The sequence below is a fragment of the Xiphias gladius genome, chromosome 16 (assembly GCF_016859285.1).
Source record: "Xiphias gladius isolate SHS-SW01 ecotype Sanya breed wild chromosome 16, ASM1685928v1, whole genome shotgun sequence".
NCBI lineage: Eukaryota > Metazoa > Chordata > Actinopteri > Istiophoriformes > Xiphiidae > Xiphias > Xiphias gladius.
This window is the reverse complement of record NC_053415.1, coordinates 17342755-17364533: the sequence shown is the minus strand read 5'-3', so window position 1 is coordinate 17364533 and position 21779 is coordinate 17342755. Positions and strand designations below refer to the sequence as shown.

General features: G+C 40.0%; 1 protein-coding gene across 7 annotated transcripts in view; it reads right to left on the bottom strand.

Annotated features, from left to right (window-relative positions):
• myo16 (myosin XVI) overlaps positions 1-21779 on the bottom strand; it is a 107302-nt gene that overhangs the window by 71312 nt on the left and 14211 nt on the right. For 5 of the 7 annotated variants that reach the window (XR_005709123.1, XM_040148883.1, XM_040148878.1 and 2 more), the window contains exon 2: positions 7185-7454. Coding sequence is in view for 6 of the 7 variants with exons in the window: in XM_040148878.1 (XP_040004812.1) it covers positions 7185-7454 (270 nt within the window). In the remaining variant the exon portion in view is untranslated. Of the gene's footprint in view, positions 1-7184; positions 7455-11879; positions 11949-17755; positions 17828-21779 lie in introns of all 7 variants that reach the window. The other 2 variants (XM_040148882.1, XM_040148880.1) reach the window with 2 other exon arrangements.

Here is a 21779-nt window from a genome sequence, read left to right as displayed (position 1 = left end):
TAAAACAAGACTAGGTCAAAGACTAGTATATGGCTGGACTGTGTATGGTCAATGTGCGAAATTAAAAACATATTTGAAAACTGTTGTGAAACTGCTGTAAACAACTACTTTCAATGGAAAGTAGCTAAAGCCTGCTCGAAAAGTTGCTCTATGTTGCCAGATAATATACTAATTAGCATATTCATGATGTCATAGTGTCCTATTTGCATTCTGCCTAGTGTCAGCTAGTTTCAGTGCTTTTTCTGTTTCCTCCCTACTCTCTGTGCTCAGATATGCAGTATTTCAATACAGCAAAATTCCCAATAAAGCTGTTCTCATTTACATGTTTTTCTGTTTCTGTTGTCAGACAACGGAACAAGTATGAAATGGTGACTGAAACGCGGCCCATTAAGACTACATGTTAACCAGCAGGCACTTACAAGCCATTTCAAAGGTGCTGCTCTGCACTGCTAAAATCCTAATTTTATAACCGCAACGTCGTCGGACAAAATCACCAGAAACATAAGTTAAAGACAAAGGCTGTGCTGTGATTTCAGATATATTTACTCGTAAAATGATCACTCAGAGAGAAAGTTAGAAGCTCATTCATGTCAGTGTCAGCTGCCATGTGGCCAATTGAAAGAGGCATAGGGCAGTGTGCCTGTGGAGGGAAAGCATGCCTTTGCGCTCGCAGGGCAATACTGGCGACTCTCTTCTAAAGAAAGTAGCTATGGTTTGTCCACAATGTCGCTACATTTGTTGCTAGGGGCTTTTTTTTTTCTTTTTTTTGAAAAGTCACTAAAGGGGTCTGAAAAACAAAACAAAAAAAAAAAACTTATTCAGCAAATCTAGCGACAAAAGCGCTCAGTTAGCAACACAGCATGTAAACTCCCAACACTCGGCTGGCTGACCAGTGGTCTAACTTCATCACTCAGTCACATGGTATTCGGCTGATCATGTAACTTCATCAGTCAGTCAGTCAGTCACAGACATTCAGGTTTGTAAGGCTGGCCTTGCTGTTGCGGTCCAGCCAAAAATCAAACAAACAAAAAACAAAAAGAGACATTAGCAGTTCTCCACTCCTGAAAAGAGCATTTAGAAATACTTCCTATGTTAAGAATTATATCACTAACCCCCAGAGAAAGCTGTGCAAGTGATAACAATGTTATTCTTTGTTGAACTTGAACTACTTGAAGTAGATATGATGTGCATGTTGAATAAGCATGTTTTATAGATACAGAACAAGAATAAATGTACTTTTCTTGAACTTCTCTTTTCGATTCTTCGGCTCTACCTTATCTTACTGAGCTATGACATTCCATGCATTAGATAAAATCCCTGTAATGCTACCTCCATAATATACCACTTACAGCTGTACTGCCAATTTTCTTCATCTAGCAACCACACCTATTCTCCCCATGTAGGGCATCATTACTTGGCAGCCCAATATGAGATTCTGTTCAAATCCCTCACCTTTATAAGTGCTTCTGTCCCTTCTGTCCTTATCACCCAGTCATAGTCACAAGAAGGACCGTCTCACCTCACTGCCCCATGTTTCTGAAATGAGCTTTGACATTTTTGCTGTGTTTCAGTCCTGATGAAAAAGGGTACTGTATAGTTCTCCAATAATGCTTAACTCTAAATGCAGATTATTTTATGATGACTTCTGCAAAATGGATTGGGCATCTCCTCCACTTGTTCAGGGAAGAGATGATTTCATGGATTTCAGGTGTTAAAGGTCACTGCAACAATACCACACATTTATAGCAGATACACCAGGACGTTAATGCACTTTTACATCATATACCAAAGTATTTCAAAGGACCTATCTGCAACCCCTGGCCCCACCAGAATATTGTGTAAATAGCCTCCATGATAAAGAAAAATAATCATAATAATACAATAGTTAGGTCCTTTATATGGTTCCCTTTTGCAATTTAGCACTTGTGAAGTCTCCTCAGAAAATCCAGCATACAAAGTGACTAGGAGAATGCTATTGTTTTTGAACAGTGGAGGCAAACATTCCTGGGTTTGCAAATAAGTGAATGTGTTTTAATCAGTTTTTGGGCTGGCCATATTGGGAAACGTGTGATTTTACACACTTGTCTTCCCTATTTGTTTTAATTTTAATTTAAATACTCAAACATAGAAGGGAAACATCTAAATTGAACTGAATTGAACTTCAAACAGAGCACTGTAGACCTCTATGAGAAAATGAGGTCACAAAATACATTACTACTATTATTACATCCTTTGCTCCCTATCATATTAACCTCTAGGGCTGAACGCCTAAAGCAGCACAGATGAGTCATCAAAGGCAAGTAAAGATTTAATGTCAGGCGTTCAGATAAACACCACTGTCTATGAAAAGTTTCAATGTGTTGCCTGAGTACGCAGCTGACATTAAAGGGATCCCTGCTGTATCACACTGAGAGTTGTAAGGTTTTAAATTCCAGTAAAATATATCATGACTTCGTTCTCTACCACCTCTGTGGGCCTAGGCCCCATTCTGTCAAAAACATGACAGATGTTTGACATCCCTTTAATCCCAACATGTTTTATTACAAAAAAATATCAATGTATTCAACCAATATCCATATTCACATATTTCTTCTTCTCTCCTCTGCTCTCTCTGGTTTGTGTTTTACCATCTAGGGATATTATTTCTATATATAATCTAAAGCGGCTAGTAGTAACAGTGTGATATGTTTTCTCCACTGAACAGGACACAGGACTGTTGGATCGATGCGAGGTGATGTTGGCAAGCTGCCTTATAAATAAAAGACAGCTAAATGTCTGGAGGTTCCCACAACATCCCTACTCCGAGTGGTCCATTGATTTTCAACTTCAGCCGCAGTGATCTTCACCACATCCGTTACAATTAAAACAATGTCAAGAGAATATGATTTCCTTTGCAAGGACACACAACCTATTAAAGAAAATAGAGAAAGATACAGTTTAGTGTATACCTTAAACTGCATGAACATATCTTCAAATGAGATTGTGATAAATAAAACTGATCTAAATCTACTGTATGATCATTAAAATATTGATCTGTATTCAATTCTGAAGACTAAGAAGGACTAAGAGCAGCAGTGCCACCTTGTCGTAGAATTCCTCTGATTTAAGAGGTATTTAGGGGTTAGAGTCAACTGGACAAAGGCCTTAAACTTCCAGAAAAATCAGCTGCTCCATTCGTTAAAAAGCGTTTGCTGCACTGATCTGGAGGCGGGAGTTGCATTAAAACAAATGGCTGAACACTGTATAACACTGGATTAGCCATGGCATGATTCATTTTATGAATTGTGTCTAAAACTGTGCCCCAAAAAACTACAAAGGACTGAAAGCTATTACTTTCATTATTGCTATCTCTGCTTGCTTTACTTCCGCTGATTGGAGTCTGAGAGTCACTGTGCTGTACCTACGGGACGGATCTATACACAGTGATCAATAACAGAAGGTGGGTATTCAACTCTTTATGTATACACACGCTTTCATAAAGTGCAAGAATATCTCAATCTCTTGATGCATAAACGTGCGCGCACACACACACACACACACACACACACACACACACACACACACACACACACACACACACACACACACACACACACACACACACACACACACACACACACAGCTGGTTGGGAGTGGGTACAGTCCCAACCAGCAATGTTTCTGGATTGGTTGGGCATCCCCATTGAAGAGAACTGGAAGTGGTTATGGGTTGCTAATATGGCTGATATTTAACACCAGTGGGGGTTTGACATAAAGACTGCGCTGGATGAAAAGCCTGGGGGAACAACAAGGACAGTAGCATTCATTCTCTGGCGAGCATGGAAGTCTTTCATGCCTATCCATCCAATTGTTGCAAAGGTATTTTTACTCTTTAAAGCCAAGTCGCATGTGCAGCTTAAAAAAATGACTTAGGAAACCTCTTAAATTAAAAAGGTAGGCAGCAATTCAGGTTAGGACTTAATTATTTAGGTCAACTCATGTTTCTCAAATTGAGTTTTGCCAGAAATCATCATCTCAGTAAGAACGACAGACACCAAAATGTCATATTTAACATCATTATTGAGTTGAAAAGGGAAGACATAAAAATAAATTAATTGTAGGTTCCATGGCAACAAGGACAACAGCTGCTACCTTCCCACTGGCGTCTTGCTTTGATGAAGTTAAGATATTGGTTTGGGAAAAGCAATTTCACCAAATGTCAAAACCCAAGTGAGCCAGATGTTTGCACATGACAGATAGGGATAGAGAGGCGAGATGAGGTATGGTGTGCTCCTCTCTATAGGGCGGTGTATTATTAGTATTTTTTCACCTTAACCCTGCAGTATTCTCCCTAACCTGATGCTTCTCCCCTGCTGCCTTTCATTTCTTATGCTTTCCAATTTTTCATTTTCCCACTTTGTTCACCCTTTCCTCTTTTCTCCACTCTCCGTCTCTTTATCTCGTTCTCCTTCATTTTATTTCCTGTACAAGACAACCGATAAGAAAATAAATCCTTTGTGATTTTGTGTATGTCCGTGTGACTGATATCTGATTAACCTGGCTGCCGTGTCAGCAAACTGAGTTTCTGCACTATCTATGACTCTAATCCTCAAGACAGCTCACTAAAACAGGCTATAATTAGGACATAACATGTGTCTACCCAATCACGCTATCTCTCTCATTCTATTTCCTTTCCAACCTCTTTGTTTCTTTTGCCGTTTCCTCTCTGAGTCTTATTTGGCTAAACTCGCTCGCTCTCTCTCTTGAACACTCACAAGTTCTTAAAAACAAAGAGTCACCAAAACATCTTTCCATCAATGTTTTAATTAAACATCACGATCAGGGGGACACAGTGCAGAAAGCTGAAAACTAATCAAGGTGAGACATGTACAGTTCATTCAAGATAACAGTAATATTACAGATGTAACTGTCTATTGTCTAAAAAGCCTCTCACAATGTTTCAACAGTCCATCAGTCTCATTTCATGTTTCACACTTGAAGGGATCCACAAGATGAAGGTTTACAATAATAGTGAGGGCATAAAATAATCAAGAAATCATGATATTTTTCTATTAATCATATCTGATATAGATATGATGAAAACACTTGCATCATAAAAAGGAAATTAGCAATAACATATTCTGTTTTATATTTCTGTTGCAGTCTGCTTTCTAGGCAAAAGACTGTCCTATCATTGCATTATCAATGAGTTACAACTGCAAATTCCTTATTCTTTTACTCCCAACCACCAGATTAATCCCTAGGCTCTCAATCTAGCACATGTTGATACATATTCCCTCTTCTCTTGAAATGCTTCTGGAGTAAGGGGAAACAATCCAGTAATGTTCTCACATTACTCTGGGGAGAGTCTTAGCCTGAGGCAAATCTTACCATTTTGTACAAAAGAAGAAAAGAGCTAATTCAAGCAGCAATGGTGACAAAAACTTATCACTCACAGCCCCAGTACCACTGAAGAATGCTCAAAAACCATCATCAAAAGTGATCAGAGTGGTTTGGACAGACCGAAAAGCCCTCACAAAAAGACATGCAGAAATTAAGTCAGAAGAACAAGATAGGCCAACATGACATGAATAGACCATAAAAAGCTTTCAAACTGTCCCTCAACTCAAGGAATCTATAAGAAGAGAATCAGTCCCTCGTGCAGGGGCTTCTGTGCATCAGTCAACTATTTTGTTTAATCCAGATGCAATTTTTGTCTTGAACACAACCAAAAGGTCAGGAGGGGCATCCCATAGTAAAGCAAACAGTGGCCTGGTACCAGTTGAAAGACCATGGTGGTGCTTGGGTAGCAGGTAGGCATTAGGCATAGTGGTATCCGATCTGATTGAGTGCCAAGCCAAGGAGCCCTGTTTTAGCCTTGCTGTTGCAATAGCATACCAGCTGCTCCCACAGAACCCAGCTGAACTCTTTGGCAGCTAGAGAGCAGAGATTGACACAGTGACCTGCAAAGACTGCTGGTAGGACTGACACAGATACCCCCTGGACAGCTGGGTAAATGACTGGCAAATGACTGGCATAGACAAAAAGAAAGATCGTATGGTTGGACAAATATCAGCGCCCTTTAGAGTGAAGTATGGGGACCTCTTGAATCTTGAATCTTACGTGTTCATTGACTACCTGATCTTATAAAAACAGCCTGAGAATTTGATTGTGTTTTTACTGGGAGCCAGGCTGCAGTCCTACTTAAACCCAAGGCCTGAGGGCAGATATGATTTACTGTTTGTCTAAGAAAAACCCTCATAGTTCTTTTGCGTGATTTAAACAAATACACCAACAGTTACAATAATACTGCTTTTTTGAAGTCATGAGGAGAGTTCATCAAAACTTCTTTTAATTTTTTTTTTCAATGCTCCGCTGCATGTATTTTGACTATTATTATCTTCAGTGTCAAAAAAAATAATTCAAGTACACCCAGTATTGGCAAGCTACCATTTGTTTGAAACAAATGTTTGAATGGTTGAAACAATGCCCAGTATTGTTCCTGAGCTAATATTTTAACAAGATAATGTTTGTTTTGATGCATTACTTTGTGTTTGCATTACAAATGTGAAAATACACTAAACTATGCAACATAAATCTTGCAAACTAGCTATTCAGTATTCACAGCTTTGTCAGCTAGGTCCAGCAACCAAGCAAGCACATATGTCATATGTTCTCTTGTTACTTTTTGTTTATCTTGGGTCAATACTTCATATCCCCTTGTCACTGCTGCTGAACTATGTAGGTATCAGAAAACAAAAGCAAATGGGCTTCTTTTACCCAGAGTCCCACATAAAGTGACTGAGATTCTTTGGAATTACTGTTTGCTCTCAACAGCAGATCTTATCATTGCCGCTTATTTTTTATTTTTTATTTTTGTCTTTCAGAGTTGTTTGTATCAGGATAAAAGCTCCCCTCTGTTCTCCTCAGTAAGTGGACGGCTTTCAGCAGAACAAATCATGTTACCTGCAGTCAGCAGCACCGTTTTGGCTCACTGTTCTGAATGTGTGTGTGTGTGTGTGTGTGTGTGTGTGTGTGTGTGTGTGTGTGTGTGTGTGTGTGTGTGTGTGTGTGTGTGTGAGAGACTAGCCAGCACTGCAAATCTAGTAACCAGTCCTCTATTTACTGTGCACACATACACACATACTACTACCTTTTCACTCAACAACAGACATACACCCTCAAATGTGAACCCACATACATACCTTCTTTGTCGTCATGGCGAATGATGGCATCCTGTATGACATCGGTGAGGCTGAAGTGGACATGGTGCTTCTTGCGGTGGGTGGGCGGGGGTCGAACCTTGATTCCACCTTGCTGGCGCTGAAGGCTCTTTTCCCTCTCATAGTACGCCCTTATTTGGTCACAGCGCATCCTCCTGACCAGCCGCTGGCGCTGGCCAATTGGGAGAGACTCCAGCAGACACTGGTCTATCTCCATGTTCTGACGAAAGACATTACATAGCTGGAAACAACCTAGTAAGAAAAAGAGACAGACCAAGATAGAGAGAGAAAGAAAGACAATGATAATGGTGTTTAGTGTCAGAAAATTATACAGCTGCATAAAAATAAATGCAAATATATTTTATTTCTTCATTATCTGTTACTATTCAAGCTGCCAATACAATGAGTGAGGAAGACAATCTGATGAATAAGTAAAAACACTGTAGACCATAGTATTTACTCTAATACAGTTTGATAGAGAGCTAATGAGACAAAGCTCAGATTATAAAATCAAAAAGGTTGTCTGCTTCAACTCCTGGAAGAATAGTGTTTAAACATCTCTGTTGTTGTTTTGTGTGCATACATTAATAGGTGCATGACTGTGTCTGAACTCTGCCCAGGTGTGTGTGGGCAATTACTTATTTTTATTTACTGTAAAGGAAATTTTCTGTGTCTGTTTAGCCCTGTTGTGATTTGAAAGAAGCATCACAACATTTTGTTTGCTGTCTCTCCTGTCGCAACAGAGTGCAGTGATTCTCCTGACTCTGCATAACCTCTCTGCCTCTCAGTGGGTCTGCTAAAACCGCTGCTAAAACTATTGTGCATGCAGTAGGTGGGCTCAAAATTAAATTCACTTAGTGTACTTAGTGACACACACTTTACAAATAAATAAAAAAAATACATAGGTTATGTTTAAAGTAGACATATGTACATCAACAGATGAATTTAGTGTGTATGTTCCGAGCGTGCATTCTGGCATTGATAGCCTTGATAACTTGACAAATTCAGGTCACCACCAGCCCAGAAGACAAGCAAAAGGATGTCTTTGCAGAATTTGTGTTTTTCTTTCTGACTCACCAACTCACTCCTCTTTGTCCCTGCTGTCTTTATATGTCATACATTCTTTTATCAAACTCAACTTTGCTGTTCCTTTGTTGCTCTCGTTCTTTTGTGCCCATTTCGTTTTAATTCCCCCATCCTTGGAGCATTTTCATCTCTCCATTATTCTGCTTGAATTTGGCTCTCTTTGTCTCTGTCTCTGTATTACATCTCTCTCTCTCTCTGTTCGGGTGACTGAGCTCACATCAGTCTGTTCATCGGGTGGAAAGTACTGTCAGTAGGACACCTTTAAAGTACTACATGTTGTCCCCATAGTTACTTATCCCCCTCTGTCTCTTTCTAACTACTTTATCATCTCTCTTCATCTCTTTGTATATCCACAGAGTGACATGCAAAAGTCTTTGAACAGTGCTAACATCCAGGAGTGAAAAATAACGCAACAATGAAAGATGTCCTCAACAGTCCCCCAACGGACATGAATGGACTGTTGCTACTTTGTGTTTACTTTATACAGTAGGGGGTGAGGTGTGTTTGGATTAGATATTTATCTAAAAGAAAGTAATCCAGGCGGATAAATTGAGCTGCTGTGTCTGTATGTGCCTTTTTCTGTATGATATACATCTACACATTTTTTCAAACACCTTCCCCCTCCATCTTTCTTTGTCATTCACACACACACACACACACACACACACACACACACACACACACACACACACACACACACACACACACACACACACACACACACACACACACACACACACACACACAACCTCCTGCACAATACACCATTGCCATCTGCTCTGGTTAGCTATGTAAAGAAGGTTCTTTTGTATTCAGGTTCCAGACAAGGACGGCCATTATTACCATTAATGCCAGGTGTCTGCTTCAACTTTATTTTATTTTAGGAACTTGGCTGCAGGTTGAGCAGGAACACACATTAAAAACATACTCAACCTACTGCCTTTTCCAATATCATGCCACTCCATCTCTCAACAGTCCAGCTTCCTCACTCCCCTGTTATTGCCTCCTTTTCCTTTTCCTCTCAATTCTGTCTTTGTTTCACCATCTCTTTTCCTCAGTCCTTTTTGATATGCAACTTGCAGTAGTTGTTGTGGTTTTTGGTGAGTCTGTGACCATAGTAGACACCTTTAGAGTGGGTGTATTGACTTAAATTGCCCTGACCTACAGTATACTGACACTAGTTCGGTGCAGTGCAGGGCTAAAAAAAACAAACATGCAGAGCATAAAAAGCAGAACTCATCATCACTCCTGCTGCATTAAGCTGTATGTACTTGCACATACAACAATGCACGCCCCAGAAGAGCAGCCTAAGCCAGTGTGTCAGTGTAATGGCCAGAGGTGGATTGTCTGACTAAAGCTGTATTCACTTTTTCAGCAGAAGAACAAGGGTCTTGCGCTGCACACTTGGCGCTGGTTGGTGCAGTATTTATCCCCCCAACACTCCTGAGGACGCTATACTAAATAGCGCCACTTGAATTACAATGCTAATGTTGCTAGCAGTAGATTGCTATGTTTCAGAAAATCCAATGTTTTTGAAACAATCTGCGTAGCTGCACCTGCAGTCATCAAAACAGTTGCCATTACTTTTTCTATAATTAGGTAACTGATTCATCAATTAATTATTTCAGCTCTAAACAGTTCCCACAGTGAAGGAAAGATTTTTAAAAAAAAATTCACTTTGACCGCAGATTTTATTTTATTTGCCTTCTGATTCTTCTCTTTAGTACTTAATTAGTAGTATAAGCAACAGTAAGTAACATACATAAAGGACACTAGCTTTGTCAGTTATCCCACATAAAATCTCTGCTTTGACTCTGCCACTTATATCCTTCACACTCTCGGTCACCCTCATCCAACATCTATTAAGCATACATTCAAGGATACAGGCACATCAACCCATAAACTCCCAGCACATGACAGACATCACATAAAATGGCATATTGGTGCAGACATGACTCACAAGGCACAAGGCATTAAGTATGCAGTAAATTGATATTCTTTAGATTAAATGAATTTATTAAGAACAACTGAACACCTTGAAGTAAAAATTAATTTTTTTTAGTAAAGATATTTAAATAAAGTGATACAAATGTGCTTGTCTAACCAAATGATGTATGCTCAGTGTGCTAACAGGTTCACATTAACTGCACAGCCATTGAAATGTGGCTTTAGATGTTGTAATTTTTTGTGACTAAGAATCTGTCCTTGTCGAGACCTGCTGTGTGTTGCTGTATGTACCTACTGCAGTTGATGGAAACACTTATCTTTCCTACTTAATTTTACAAATTTTTTCCAACTGTTTTCAGAAAATTTACTTGAGAGTTGGATATAAAGATTACAGTATGACATAATGTCTGCTCTGAACAGTCATACAAAAATAACACTGGCATTTGTTGCTGTGTGATGAATGGCTCTGAAAAGACAGATGGAAGGTGAATGAGAATGGGAAAGGGACATTAGGACTGAGACTAATGGGAAATAGGGCTGAATGAACCTGAGAAGAGATGAAGTGAGTGGAGAGACAGATAAAGAGAGAAAGCAACAGAAAGCAGTAGTTCTCTTCTCCTGCCATCCCAACTCCAGGCTATCAGTTATTGATTGAATGTGGAAAGTCCCATGAGGATTCTAGCTAATGACACTGATAGCACAGCAGGAGCTTCTAAATTAGAAGATATCATACATACACACATGCATAAACTCACAGAATGCCAATTGTCTTCACCATGAATATGCAGGATGCAGATAGACTAATGTAGCAGGTATAGATTTGGGGGTGAGACAGGTGGGGTTCTCAGGATCAAGGAGAGACTTCATGACAGCCTGGATAACCTCTATCATAGCATTCCCTCTTTTATCATCTTTTATTCTCCCTCTTTACTTCCTTCCTCGCCATTACTTCTCAAATATCAGGAACACTCTCTCTTATTCCTCCCCGAGTCTGCTCATCACTCTTCTCACCACTTGGCTGCATTGTTCACATGTCACTCATCCCATTCTCACCTCCTTTTCATTTCCCGATCCTGCCATTCCCTGCCTCTCTCCAACACTCCTCTAAATCACCCTCAGTTTTTCTCCATCTGTCCTTCTCTCTCTGAAATGACTCTCTCTCTCTGTCAGTCTGTCAGTGTTTTATGAATATGCCAGACACTCATGGCATCTGCATCTTTGTGGCTCTATTTCATCTTTCTTTCTCTCTGCCTCTACCTGCCGCATTAACAAGTCAACTTCACACATCTGCAGCAGCTCTCTGCAGCAAGCTCACACAACCATTTACTGCACACACACGCACGCACGCAGGCAGGCAGGCAGGCACGCAGGCAAAGACACACACACATACCGCACACACACACACACACACACACACACACACACACACACACACACACACACACACACACACACACACACAGACCCCTTTGAAGTTTAGATTGTGCAGCTATGTCGATAGCAGGTGACCAGAATTCTTAAGCATGTGAACTAATACAGTTTATGACACCCTGCATATATAGTAAGTGCTGATACCACAGGCACAGGCTACATTTGCACATATACTTGCATGCACAGATAAATAGATACTGAATGACTACTTACAGCATTTGATGAAATGGTACTGAGACATTTTCTGAGTAGGTCAGATAGTCCACCAGTCATGTAGAAAGGCTGGCAGGCAGGCAGAAAGGTAGGTGGGGAGTCAGAAATTCAAACAGGCAAGCAGAACGTAGGCAGCTACAGGTTCCAGCAAAACTAACTAATGCAGAGCCTGTAGCCCGGCAGGATGCATTATTAATCTGGCTCCCTGCATGCTATCCAAACTCCGTGCCGCTGTCTGCATTATTCACCAGCATCAGCAGCAGCTCCAGTTGCAGCCCATGCAGCATCTACATGTGCTCCGACTTACACAGGCACACCCACACACGCGCGCACACACACAAACGCACGCACACAAACACACACACAGAGACATACGCTCCCTCGATCCACCCGTTGGTAAGGGGAGCTGCGGCTGTTTCTAGCACTCCTCGCCTACAGTCAGATAACCACCGCACAACGTCTTCCCAGCCACGACAGACGCACGTGCTCCACTCGCGTCACTGACTGACAGCTGGCTCAGCCCACCTACTGCTCAACACACCCCCAATGACGCAATGCTCTTCACCTCCTTACACACCCCCCTCCCAGTCTCCTTCTGCCACACATATACACACATATAAGCAGTGACTCATTCAAATGCACACTTTTTTGGACTATACTCTACCTTCTCAGCCAAAAGAGCGAAAAAGAAAAAATTATATATATATAAAAATATACACACACACACACACACAGACACACACAAAACACTGAGACAGAGAGACAGAGAGTAGAGAGCAAGGGAGGTCACTGGAGAAAAACAGAAGGATAGAGATAGGATTGGAAAAGGAGGAAATGTAAATACAGCAGGGGGAGCAAGAGAAAGAAAAATAAGCAAGAGATTGCAGGGGGGGGGGCTGTTAAATTGGAAAGAAGGACAGCTAAAGAGTGGGAGAAGCTGCTGCAGTGCGGCTTTTGGTGTGGTGACAGGTTAAGTGCTCATCAAAGGTTTTAAACTGGAAACAAATTAACTACAGATAAGTATGGTTTACTAAAATGGTAGGGCTTGAGACCAGTGCATTAACACATACTCTATAACACACACTGCTTGTACACTGATTGCAGTGAGTGTGTCTGTAGGGCAATCGTTATGACTTTGTGCTTTAAGGCTTATTTCCATATATGAATACCTAAGCTTTGCATTAAAAACAGGATTTGCACTAGGAGGGTGAGAAAGTGAGGATGAGCCAGGGAGGAGAGAGTCAGAAAGAGAGAAATGGGAGAGAGAAGCAAGCAAGAAAAGACTGCAGACACACATACAGTGTGGTATAGCATGAAACAACTTAACAGGGTGTGCAGTGTGTGACTAAAGCAGGATTGTAACACACATTTTGGAAATCTGTGCCAGTGTTTGCACATCTGCAGGTTATATAGCATGCTGCATTTTCCGTGGGAGATTTCGAGCTGTAACTTCCCACTAATGTCATACACGGGCATGTGGAGATGGGATAAAAGAACATGAGAAGCAGGTGAGTTTCATTTTGTGACGGCAGTGAACAGTGCGGAGCAGCAGAGCGAGCTTGAAAGAGAATGAGAGGAAGACAGAGACTGGGAGATGGATGTGCATGTATGTGTGTCAGACTGGATGCTCGAGTAATTCCTGTCATAGGAAATCAGGTCACAGACGCAACTCGCTGCATGTTCTGCAATACACCACCAGGGCAACTACTCTAACATCTACCTGTGTAAAACAATATGGCAGGTTTGTGGTGCGCTTAGGCATACTCGTATGCCCGTGTCCGGGTGCTTTCAAAGACTGCACTACAGTGAATACTAAATAAGTCACATTGCTAAACACCACTCACACGGCATGCACATGCACACAGAGAGACAACACACACATACACATCTCTGTTGCCCTCACTAGCCAAATGTGTAGTATTTTTGGTCAAGGATAACACAAAGACCTTTAATATTTTACCTGTAACGTACAGACCTTACAGTAGATCTGAAAAGGAAATGTCATGTTTTTCCATCCAAATGTCATGGAGCATTCTTGGCTCGTGCGAAAACTTGCTACCTGTGCCTGCAGTGATTGACATGTACAAGCTGTATCAGGGAGCAGTGACGTGCTAGAACAAAAGGAAACAAAGATCTCTATGTGAGACATCCTGCTAGAAGGCAAATCAACTGATCTCTGACATGATAATAGGTTGGAGTCACGTCCTAATAATTTTTTACCTCTCTACAGCTACAGTTAGGTTGAGCACCTAAGCAGTTAAGTTACACAGAGAGCACAAAAAAAGTGAAGAAAATAGAGATAGATAATAGAGGGACCGACAGTATTTAAATGTCTCTGTTAAAAGACAATCGTGAAGTAATTACTGTTGAAAGAGGTTTTTTAAAATACAAGTAAAAAGAAAATCTATGACTGTGCAAAGAAATAATACCCATTTGATAGTTCAAATACCCATTTCTCACTGTGTTCACTCACGTTATCTAGATGTGTGCAACTATGTACATCTGTGTATGTTTGTACAGAATCAGAACTAATGTTACGAATAGTAGCTCATACTGTAGCACATGCTGTATTTGGCTGTGTGGAGATTCTGTCTCTCTGCTTCCGCAGAGCAGTGACAAACTCTCATTGTAACAGCTATTGTCCCAAAGGAGATGACAAATTTCATTCTCTTTGACACAGCTGTCATTCTGCCATTAACACCCTCAGGTGTCAATCAATACTGTGACTGTGCTACTGCAATGATACCTATGGCTACCACCCTAGAGTAACGGCATATCCATGCTTGCATGCAATCTGTTTAAATGACACTAATAATAAGGGATGTCTGATGCAGGAAATGTTCCCAATTACGGCAAAGCCAAAGGCACTTGGTAAGTTTGGGGGTGATGCATTATATATGAACAGATCTCTTTGGATTTATTATTTATCACATGTGATTTACACAAATAAATATTTGTTTATTTTACAAGCCATTCTATGTTGTGTACTTGTGTGCGGGCTGGCACACGTGCACCTGCATCCACACACAACAAAGCTTTTTGAGAAAGCAAGCGTAGTGCATTTACCAGAAACAAGAATCCCTCAAGCCCCAATAGACCACTTAACTATGCGATTAAAATCTCTTCTTAATGAAACCCCCCTCTCTCTCTCTCTCTCACACACACACACACACAAACAAACCACCATTCAGGTTAATCCAGTGCTTTTTGTATTCAGTAGAAAACGTTATCTCTTCTGCCTCCTTCAGTCTTCATATTAACCCATCTCTTCCGTAAATACATGGTCAAAAGTAATTTAATTGTCCTTGACTGTGAACAATACTGCATATTATTGTATAATGCTGTTCAACACAAGGTTCTCCTTTACATATGCAGTGAATTTTATAAGTGACTATGTGTATTGTTTAAAAACTGCTGCAATACACATGTTGTAGTTTTCAAACTGAGGTGACAGCTTGTGTTTTTGTCAATACATTAGGTTTAATTATTATATTGCCAAGCATCGCTGTTGTTTTTTTAAATTATGCTACTAACAAAACACTCTGAAATGGTCCACAGATTATTTTTTAAGTATTTCTTTATGTGATATTTTCTATTTTTATTAGGTTTTAACCAACTGGAAATGGAACTGTAAAACATATTCTTAGGCAATGCACTGAATCATTACACCACGATAGCGTATGGTATCAAACTGAATGTTGTGATCATTTCAGTCCCAGTTAATCTGACAACTGAGCTGAGTATTTTCAGACTTAAAACTGTAATTATTATTATGGCTGTAAGCTTTCCTTAATACACACAAAAGTGTTGTCAGCAGGTGTTTAACCACATTTTTTTTAGCCACATGATTGTTGTTTTGGAGGATTAGTTAAAACATATGTTAGAATATGTAATAATAATACAGTGAGGAGCCATGCATCAACAAGGGTGCTGACAGACGGTCTACATGATGAGTTACACCCCGGTGGGTATTTGTTAACTGCTCAGGGTCAAAGAGATGAAAATGTGCAAGAACTAAATGTAAGAATCAAATATTTATGCACAAATGCAACTGAACTGGTAGTCTAAAAAAATGAACAAAAATGGCAGATCCTTTGGCCACGCAAAGATGCAGTGATGTAGTTTTGCACCAGCTGTTGTCACACTTGGATTTTACACTGGATTAGAGTTTGTGTTTCATCCCTTCCTGTTCTTAAACAGTGTTTTAAAAGTCCAAGTGTGTATGTGTGTATTTTATATGCAAGTGTTTGTGTGTTGTAATTAAAGACTTAAGACTTTTTTGTTTACTCCTTTATGTGTTTTACCTTACTTATAATGATGACAGATGTACTGATGAACTTATATTCCTTCCTTGGCTGTGATGAAGAGTGAGGCATCATATCAAAACATATTATGATCCATAGCACAGCAAAATAAAAAATAATAAATTGATTCAGCAATAAATACAACACATAACAGCCTCTTCCATCCACTATTTTTTTCTGAAAGCTATCTAGTGGGGAATAAACTAGCAACTTAATTGACTAGAGAAGGATTCAAGATACTAGAAGGCAACATGCACAAATAGTAGCTTCTAACATGCACAAAGGTCCAAACACAGAATTTAACAGAGGTCAGCAGGAACAAAAAAGACACACGCATTACCCACAAACAAGACATTTAAGTGCAATGCCCAGCATGACTGAAGCAAGTGTTAAGAGAATTCTACTTTTCTTTTTTCTCATATTATCGATATTTTCTGTGCAAAGACTGCAAAAAGCATGAAGGAATTTTGTAATGCTGAAATTCACTTACATTTTTGTCAAGGGTTTTTTGATTAAATTAATTAATAAATGATGAATTGCTTAAAAAGCACCTAAAGAAACAGTTTTCAGTCCACAGACCTCTGATTACATGAAATCTGTTTTAATCTGAGTGTCACCCTCTGGATTGGATAATACTGTAATCCAACAATTTTTTTCCTACAAATCGGCAGCTCAGTCCGGGTTTAAACTCAACTGCAGGCATTACCCTCTAATATTCATAATACAAGGTAATAGCCTAGCAGCAATATCGGTCAATTCCAAGGTGGATCGTTGCCTGCAAAAGGATTTAAATGCTTCTCTGTATGACGCTGTAAAGAAGTGCTGGTCAATTGCCGGCCCGCAGGCCACATACAGCCCACCGAAGCTTCCCATCCAGCCCGCAAAATATTAATGAATTCAGAAAATGTGAGGAGGAAAAGGTTGCATTCTGGTATTTAGGACACCTAGCATTTTTTTTCCTATATTGCAGCAAACTCACAAATAACTGAGATGGAAATAATTTTATTAGGAATGATTTATTGACCCCGAATATGTGCATTCGACCCATGGACTAAAGACATTATAAATCCATCTGTCATCTTATTATTTGTGACTAGCCTACACAACCCGATGCAGGAGTCAGGTCTTCCTCACTCACGAAGCTGTGCTTGCTTTACTAGTTGTGCATTGAATAGCAGTAGCCTGATAGGCGAAGCTTAAACGAATTACCGTCTTTTATGAATTGAATATGGCTTGTGCCGTATTCTCATGCAAGAATAAGGACGAACTCATAGCTCTCAGTTAACATTTTGTTTTATTTACTTTCTCACATGCTCTTATTTAACATTTTTTTTTCCCCATATGACCTTATTCTAACATTTCGAGGGGGTTTTCGCGTGCTCTTATTTAACATTTCGTTTTATTTTTTTCACATGCAAAATAACTGACTCATAATAAAAACCAAAATTTGTTTCTCAGACAAAAAAAAGGGAAATTGGCTTGGTTAACATCACTCAAAAAACAAAAGAGCATGGCAAATGCTCGCTTTGTGTGGCAACAGAAAATGGATATAAATAAATAAAAAAGACAGACCTTAGTTGTCAGAAATGTTGCTTTCAAGAGTCAGTCGAACAAAACGGTTCACCGCAGCTTCCTGCAAGGCATCTGTACCTCAAAAAAAACATAAAGTAGACCATGTCCTTTAATAGTATTCCCATGAATAAAATCCTAAGGCTGAAATACTCATTTGGTTAATGGGAGAAATTAAATTTCCCCTCTGACACCAACTTCTGAACATCAGGCTTGACAGCTGTTAGGCATATTCACATGCATTCCTCCAAAGAATGGTTTGACAATCAGTTCCTCTCATTCACCCTGATAGTGTTCATTTTTGAGAACACAGATTTGCATGTATAGGTTGACCTGAACATGGTGAGCACACACATAGCCAACGTCTTCAGTGTGCTACAGTCTTGGAGATAATCCACCCAAGCGTTCAATCTTTCAGCACCACGGAGAGCAACTTTCATTTCGCTGTAGGTATGGATGTCAACATGTTTACTCTGAATCGCTGCTTGGTACAACAGCCTCACCTTCTTCAAAGTATTGGAGCTTTCTTGACCTGGGCTGATTGTGAATGGGTCACACTCAAAATCATTGACATCCCTGGAAATGGCAAAGTCATCAAATCTGCAATAGAAATTCTCCCTCAGCTGGGTTATGAATTTCTTCATATTCTCTGTGAAGTTACTCACACCCACTGTCGTCGGTGTCTTGAACTGCAGCAGCCTCCCTGATAACAAATCTGTGTGGAATAGATCAAGTTTGTTCCCAAAGGCATCAAGCTTTTCCAGCATATCCACCACCGATTTTTCTTTACTCTGTAGATACAGACTGAGTGCATTCAAATGGGAAAATATGTCTGCTTCAAATGCAACGTTGCACATGTATTCTCTGTATTGCATGATGTGCAGGTAGTCAGCTAATCCTTGTGATTTACTTTGCTTTAAAAAATCCTCAATTTGATCCCTAAGTTAAATGAAGCACCCCGAGGCTTTGCCCTTAGTCAGTGCACCTCATTGTGGAGTAAGAACTTCATCATGAGTAGCTTGAGATACCAGCACTAGTTCGCAGAACAGGCGATGCTGCGTACTTGAATTCTCACTGATGAAGTTAATTATCTTAATTGTTTTGTCCATAACCTCTTCCAGATCCCCACTTAGTTTAGCACACAGCACGCTTTGGTGAATGAGACAGTGAAGTGCATTAGTTTTTGGGAGCAACATTCTTAATTCTGCTCACCAGACCCCTGTTTTCGCCAACCATGGCAGGAGCACCATCTGTGACAATTAGGTTGACTTTGTCTAATAACAAGCATTGCTTTTTAAATACCTCCTCCAGTTTTCCAAAGATAATGTCACCAGTGGTATTACATTCCAGCAGAACCAAAACCAACAGCTCTTCTTTGAAATCTTCCCCATCAAAATATCTGAAAAAAACGGACAACTGGGAAATGTAAGTGCTGTCAGTGGACTCGTCAATAGGCAGTGGTATGTGTTATGCGTCCTGGATGTCCTCTGCCAAGACGTGGACGCGGAAGGCAGTACTTGAAGCAGACAGAGGTATTTGCTTAACAGAAGCAATTGTCCTGTCTTTAGATTTGTCTGTGGCAAGTTTCTCCTCAACAGTTGACCGTGAACTGGGAATATCCAGCTTTCAAGGTGGCAATTTTTCTGCAATTGGCCTGACTTCTCAGGGTATGACTCCTTGAAAAGTTGCATGCCTTCTATAATGGTGACACCCAAGATTATATTATTGCAACAGCAATCATTTCATTGCAAATGAGGCACACAGGTTTAGATTTACTGAAAGTTCTTATGATGAATGTGCTCTTATCACTCCATTCTTCATTGAACATGTGGTTTTACATGTCAACTTTATGAGAGTGACATTTTTGCATGGCTGAGAAACAACAAAAGGCTTTTATTCCTGCCTCCTTCAAGCATTTTCCACCAATCAGGACACTGCATAATAGCTTCAACATCAGTTAAAGTTGCTTAATATTTCCTGCCAATCAGGACTGAACTCTGCAATTATGTTTCCCGAATTACAGATTTTGACCATCACTCCTCAGTGAACTGCCTACTTAGCGGAGGTCTGAGAGCATTTTCTAGTTAGGCCTAAGTAAGTAGTTATCATCATGAAGTTCCCTTGTTTTTTAGGTTTCTGTTCATACTGATATAGACTTAAAAAAATAACAAATTTTGTAAGAAAGTGAAAATATTGAACAATAATAGGCTAATTAGGCCCAAATAAAAGTACTTTTCTTTTTATTTTAGGTCCACTCCCCACAGTGACTGCTAAGAAAAATTCTGGCCATTGAACAGATGTTGGCCATTGATGACCCCAGCTGCAGAGAAACTCCACTGAATCAAATATTGGTTTTTGTGCATTGCTAAAACCCTTATAGAAGGTAATTGAGCTGCATTATGCAATTTATGACCAATTCTGAGGCAGATACACTCACAAACAACTTATAGCACCAAGCCTTGACATAATAATAGTTCATGAAGTGCTTATGGAATAAGCACTTCATGAAGTAACTGCTGGTGATCTCTTTCTCCGGCATTTTCTTTTTCTGGTTTCTTTGACTGATTAATCAAACTACTTCAAAGCTGAAAAAACTGCAGAGTGGTTTGTTGATTCTGAACCAGCAGTACTGGCGAACTTTCAAAATTTAATATTTATATCAATAATATTATTTAATGCAGCTTTACTGAGACAGAGGAAGTAACTACATGTACGCACTTAGAGCAACAATAAACACTTTGGGGATATCAGTCAGCTCAATACACACCTAAATGTGGTTAAAAAAAAAGCTCCCTGATCTTCAACTGTAATTCTCTCAGCTTAGAAGATCATCAAATAAACTGACAGTAAGACAAAAATGGATGAACTCCCACTGAATGGTTGATTAGGATTCCCTATTAGCAAAGAAACAGGACTAGAAAAAAAAAAAAACTGAAAAGTAGCTGATTATAATTCATCCTGCTGGCTTTGAAGAGGGGATATGAAGAATGATCCAGTGGCATACTGATAGGTATAGTACGTTATAACTTCATTATTTATTAATTAGGCCTAGATTGGCTGGACTCTGCAGCAGCCAAGTAAACCTTAATTTCTGTGATTTCACAGTTCAATAGTCAACACCCCGAACTTCAGAAGAGTGTGAGGGAAGGAAGGACAGAGAGGTGACATCTGTAGCATCATCCAGTTGGTAGATTGCTACAAATGGAAGACTGGCAGCTGATTCAGCTAATTATCACCGCTGGCCAGGGGAAGAAAGGAAAGGACAAGATGGAATCTTTAGAGAGGGGGAGTAGAACAAAAAATCCATCAGAGTCAGGAGAATTTGAAAGACAAATGAGGCAAATTAGTATACAACAAAGGCAGTCAGAGACAGAGGAGAGCTATAAAAATTAATAACTTATCAGCCAGTTTCTCTCTTCTTATACGTTCTCGGGTTGATTGCCTCACTTTCTGCCTATAATTATGTTTCTGCTTCTCTCCTCCCCCCTCCTTGTCTACCACAAAATCCCTTAAATTGGAAGCGAGTCCATCTTTCTCTGCATTTGTCTTTCCTTTAGTACCCTCAACCCTAGCTACCAACAACAAGCAGCTGGCACAATGGACAACTTGGGAACGTAAAGGATGCCTGCAACATTCAGTGAGAGACAATCAATAACCAAACAAAAGAACAGTACAACCCTGCATGAGAGCAGCTCCAAACTAAAGCAGCACTCAGTACAGAGACAGCGTCCTCCTCTTACCTTATTCTGCTCCCAGCTAACAGAGAGTGAAAACCATGACCACTGCCTGACGCACACTGTATTAGTGACTCACAGTGAGATAAAAGACTCATGCACAGTTGGATCTTAACTACTAACCAACATCACCATTCTGCTTATGTTATCATGCTAAGCTCAGAGCTGCTCAAATTCAAGTACCAACGTTCCCTAAGCTACCCGCTGTGTATGTGCACAAATTCCTAAACATTTACAATTATACTCAACCAGCTGTTTCATCTTCCCTTGGCAAAGCCCAGATACTGCAAAGG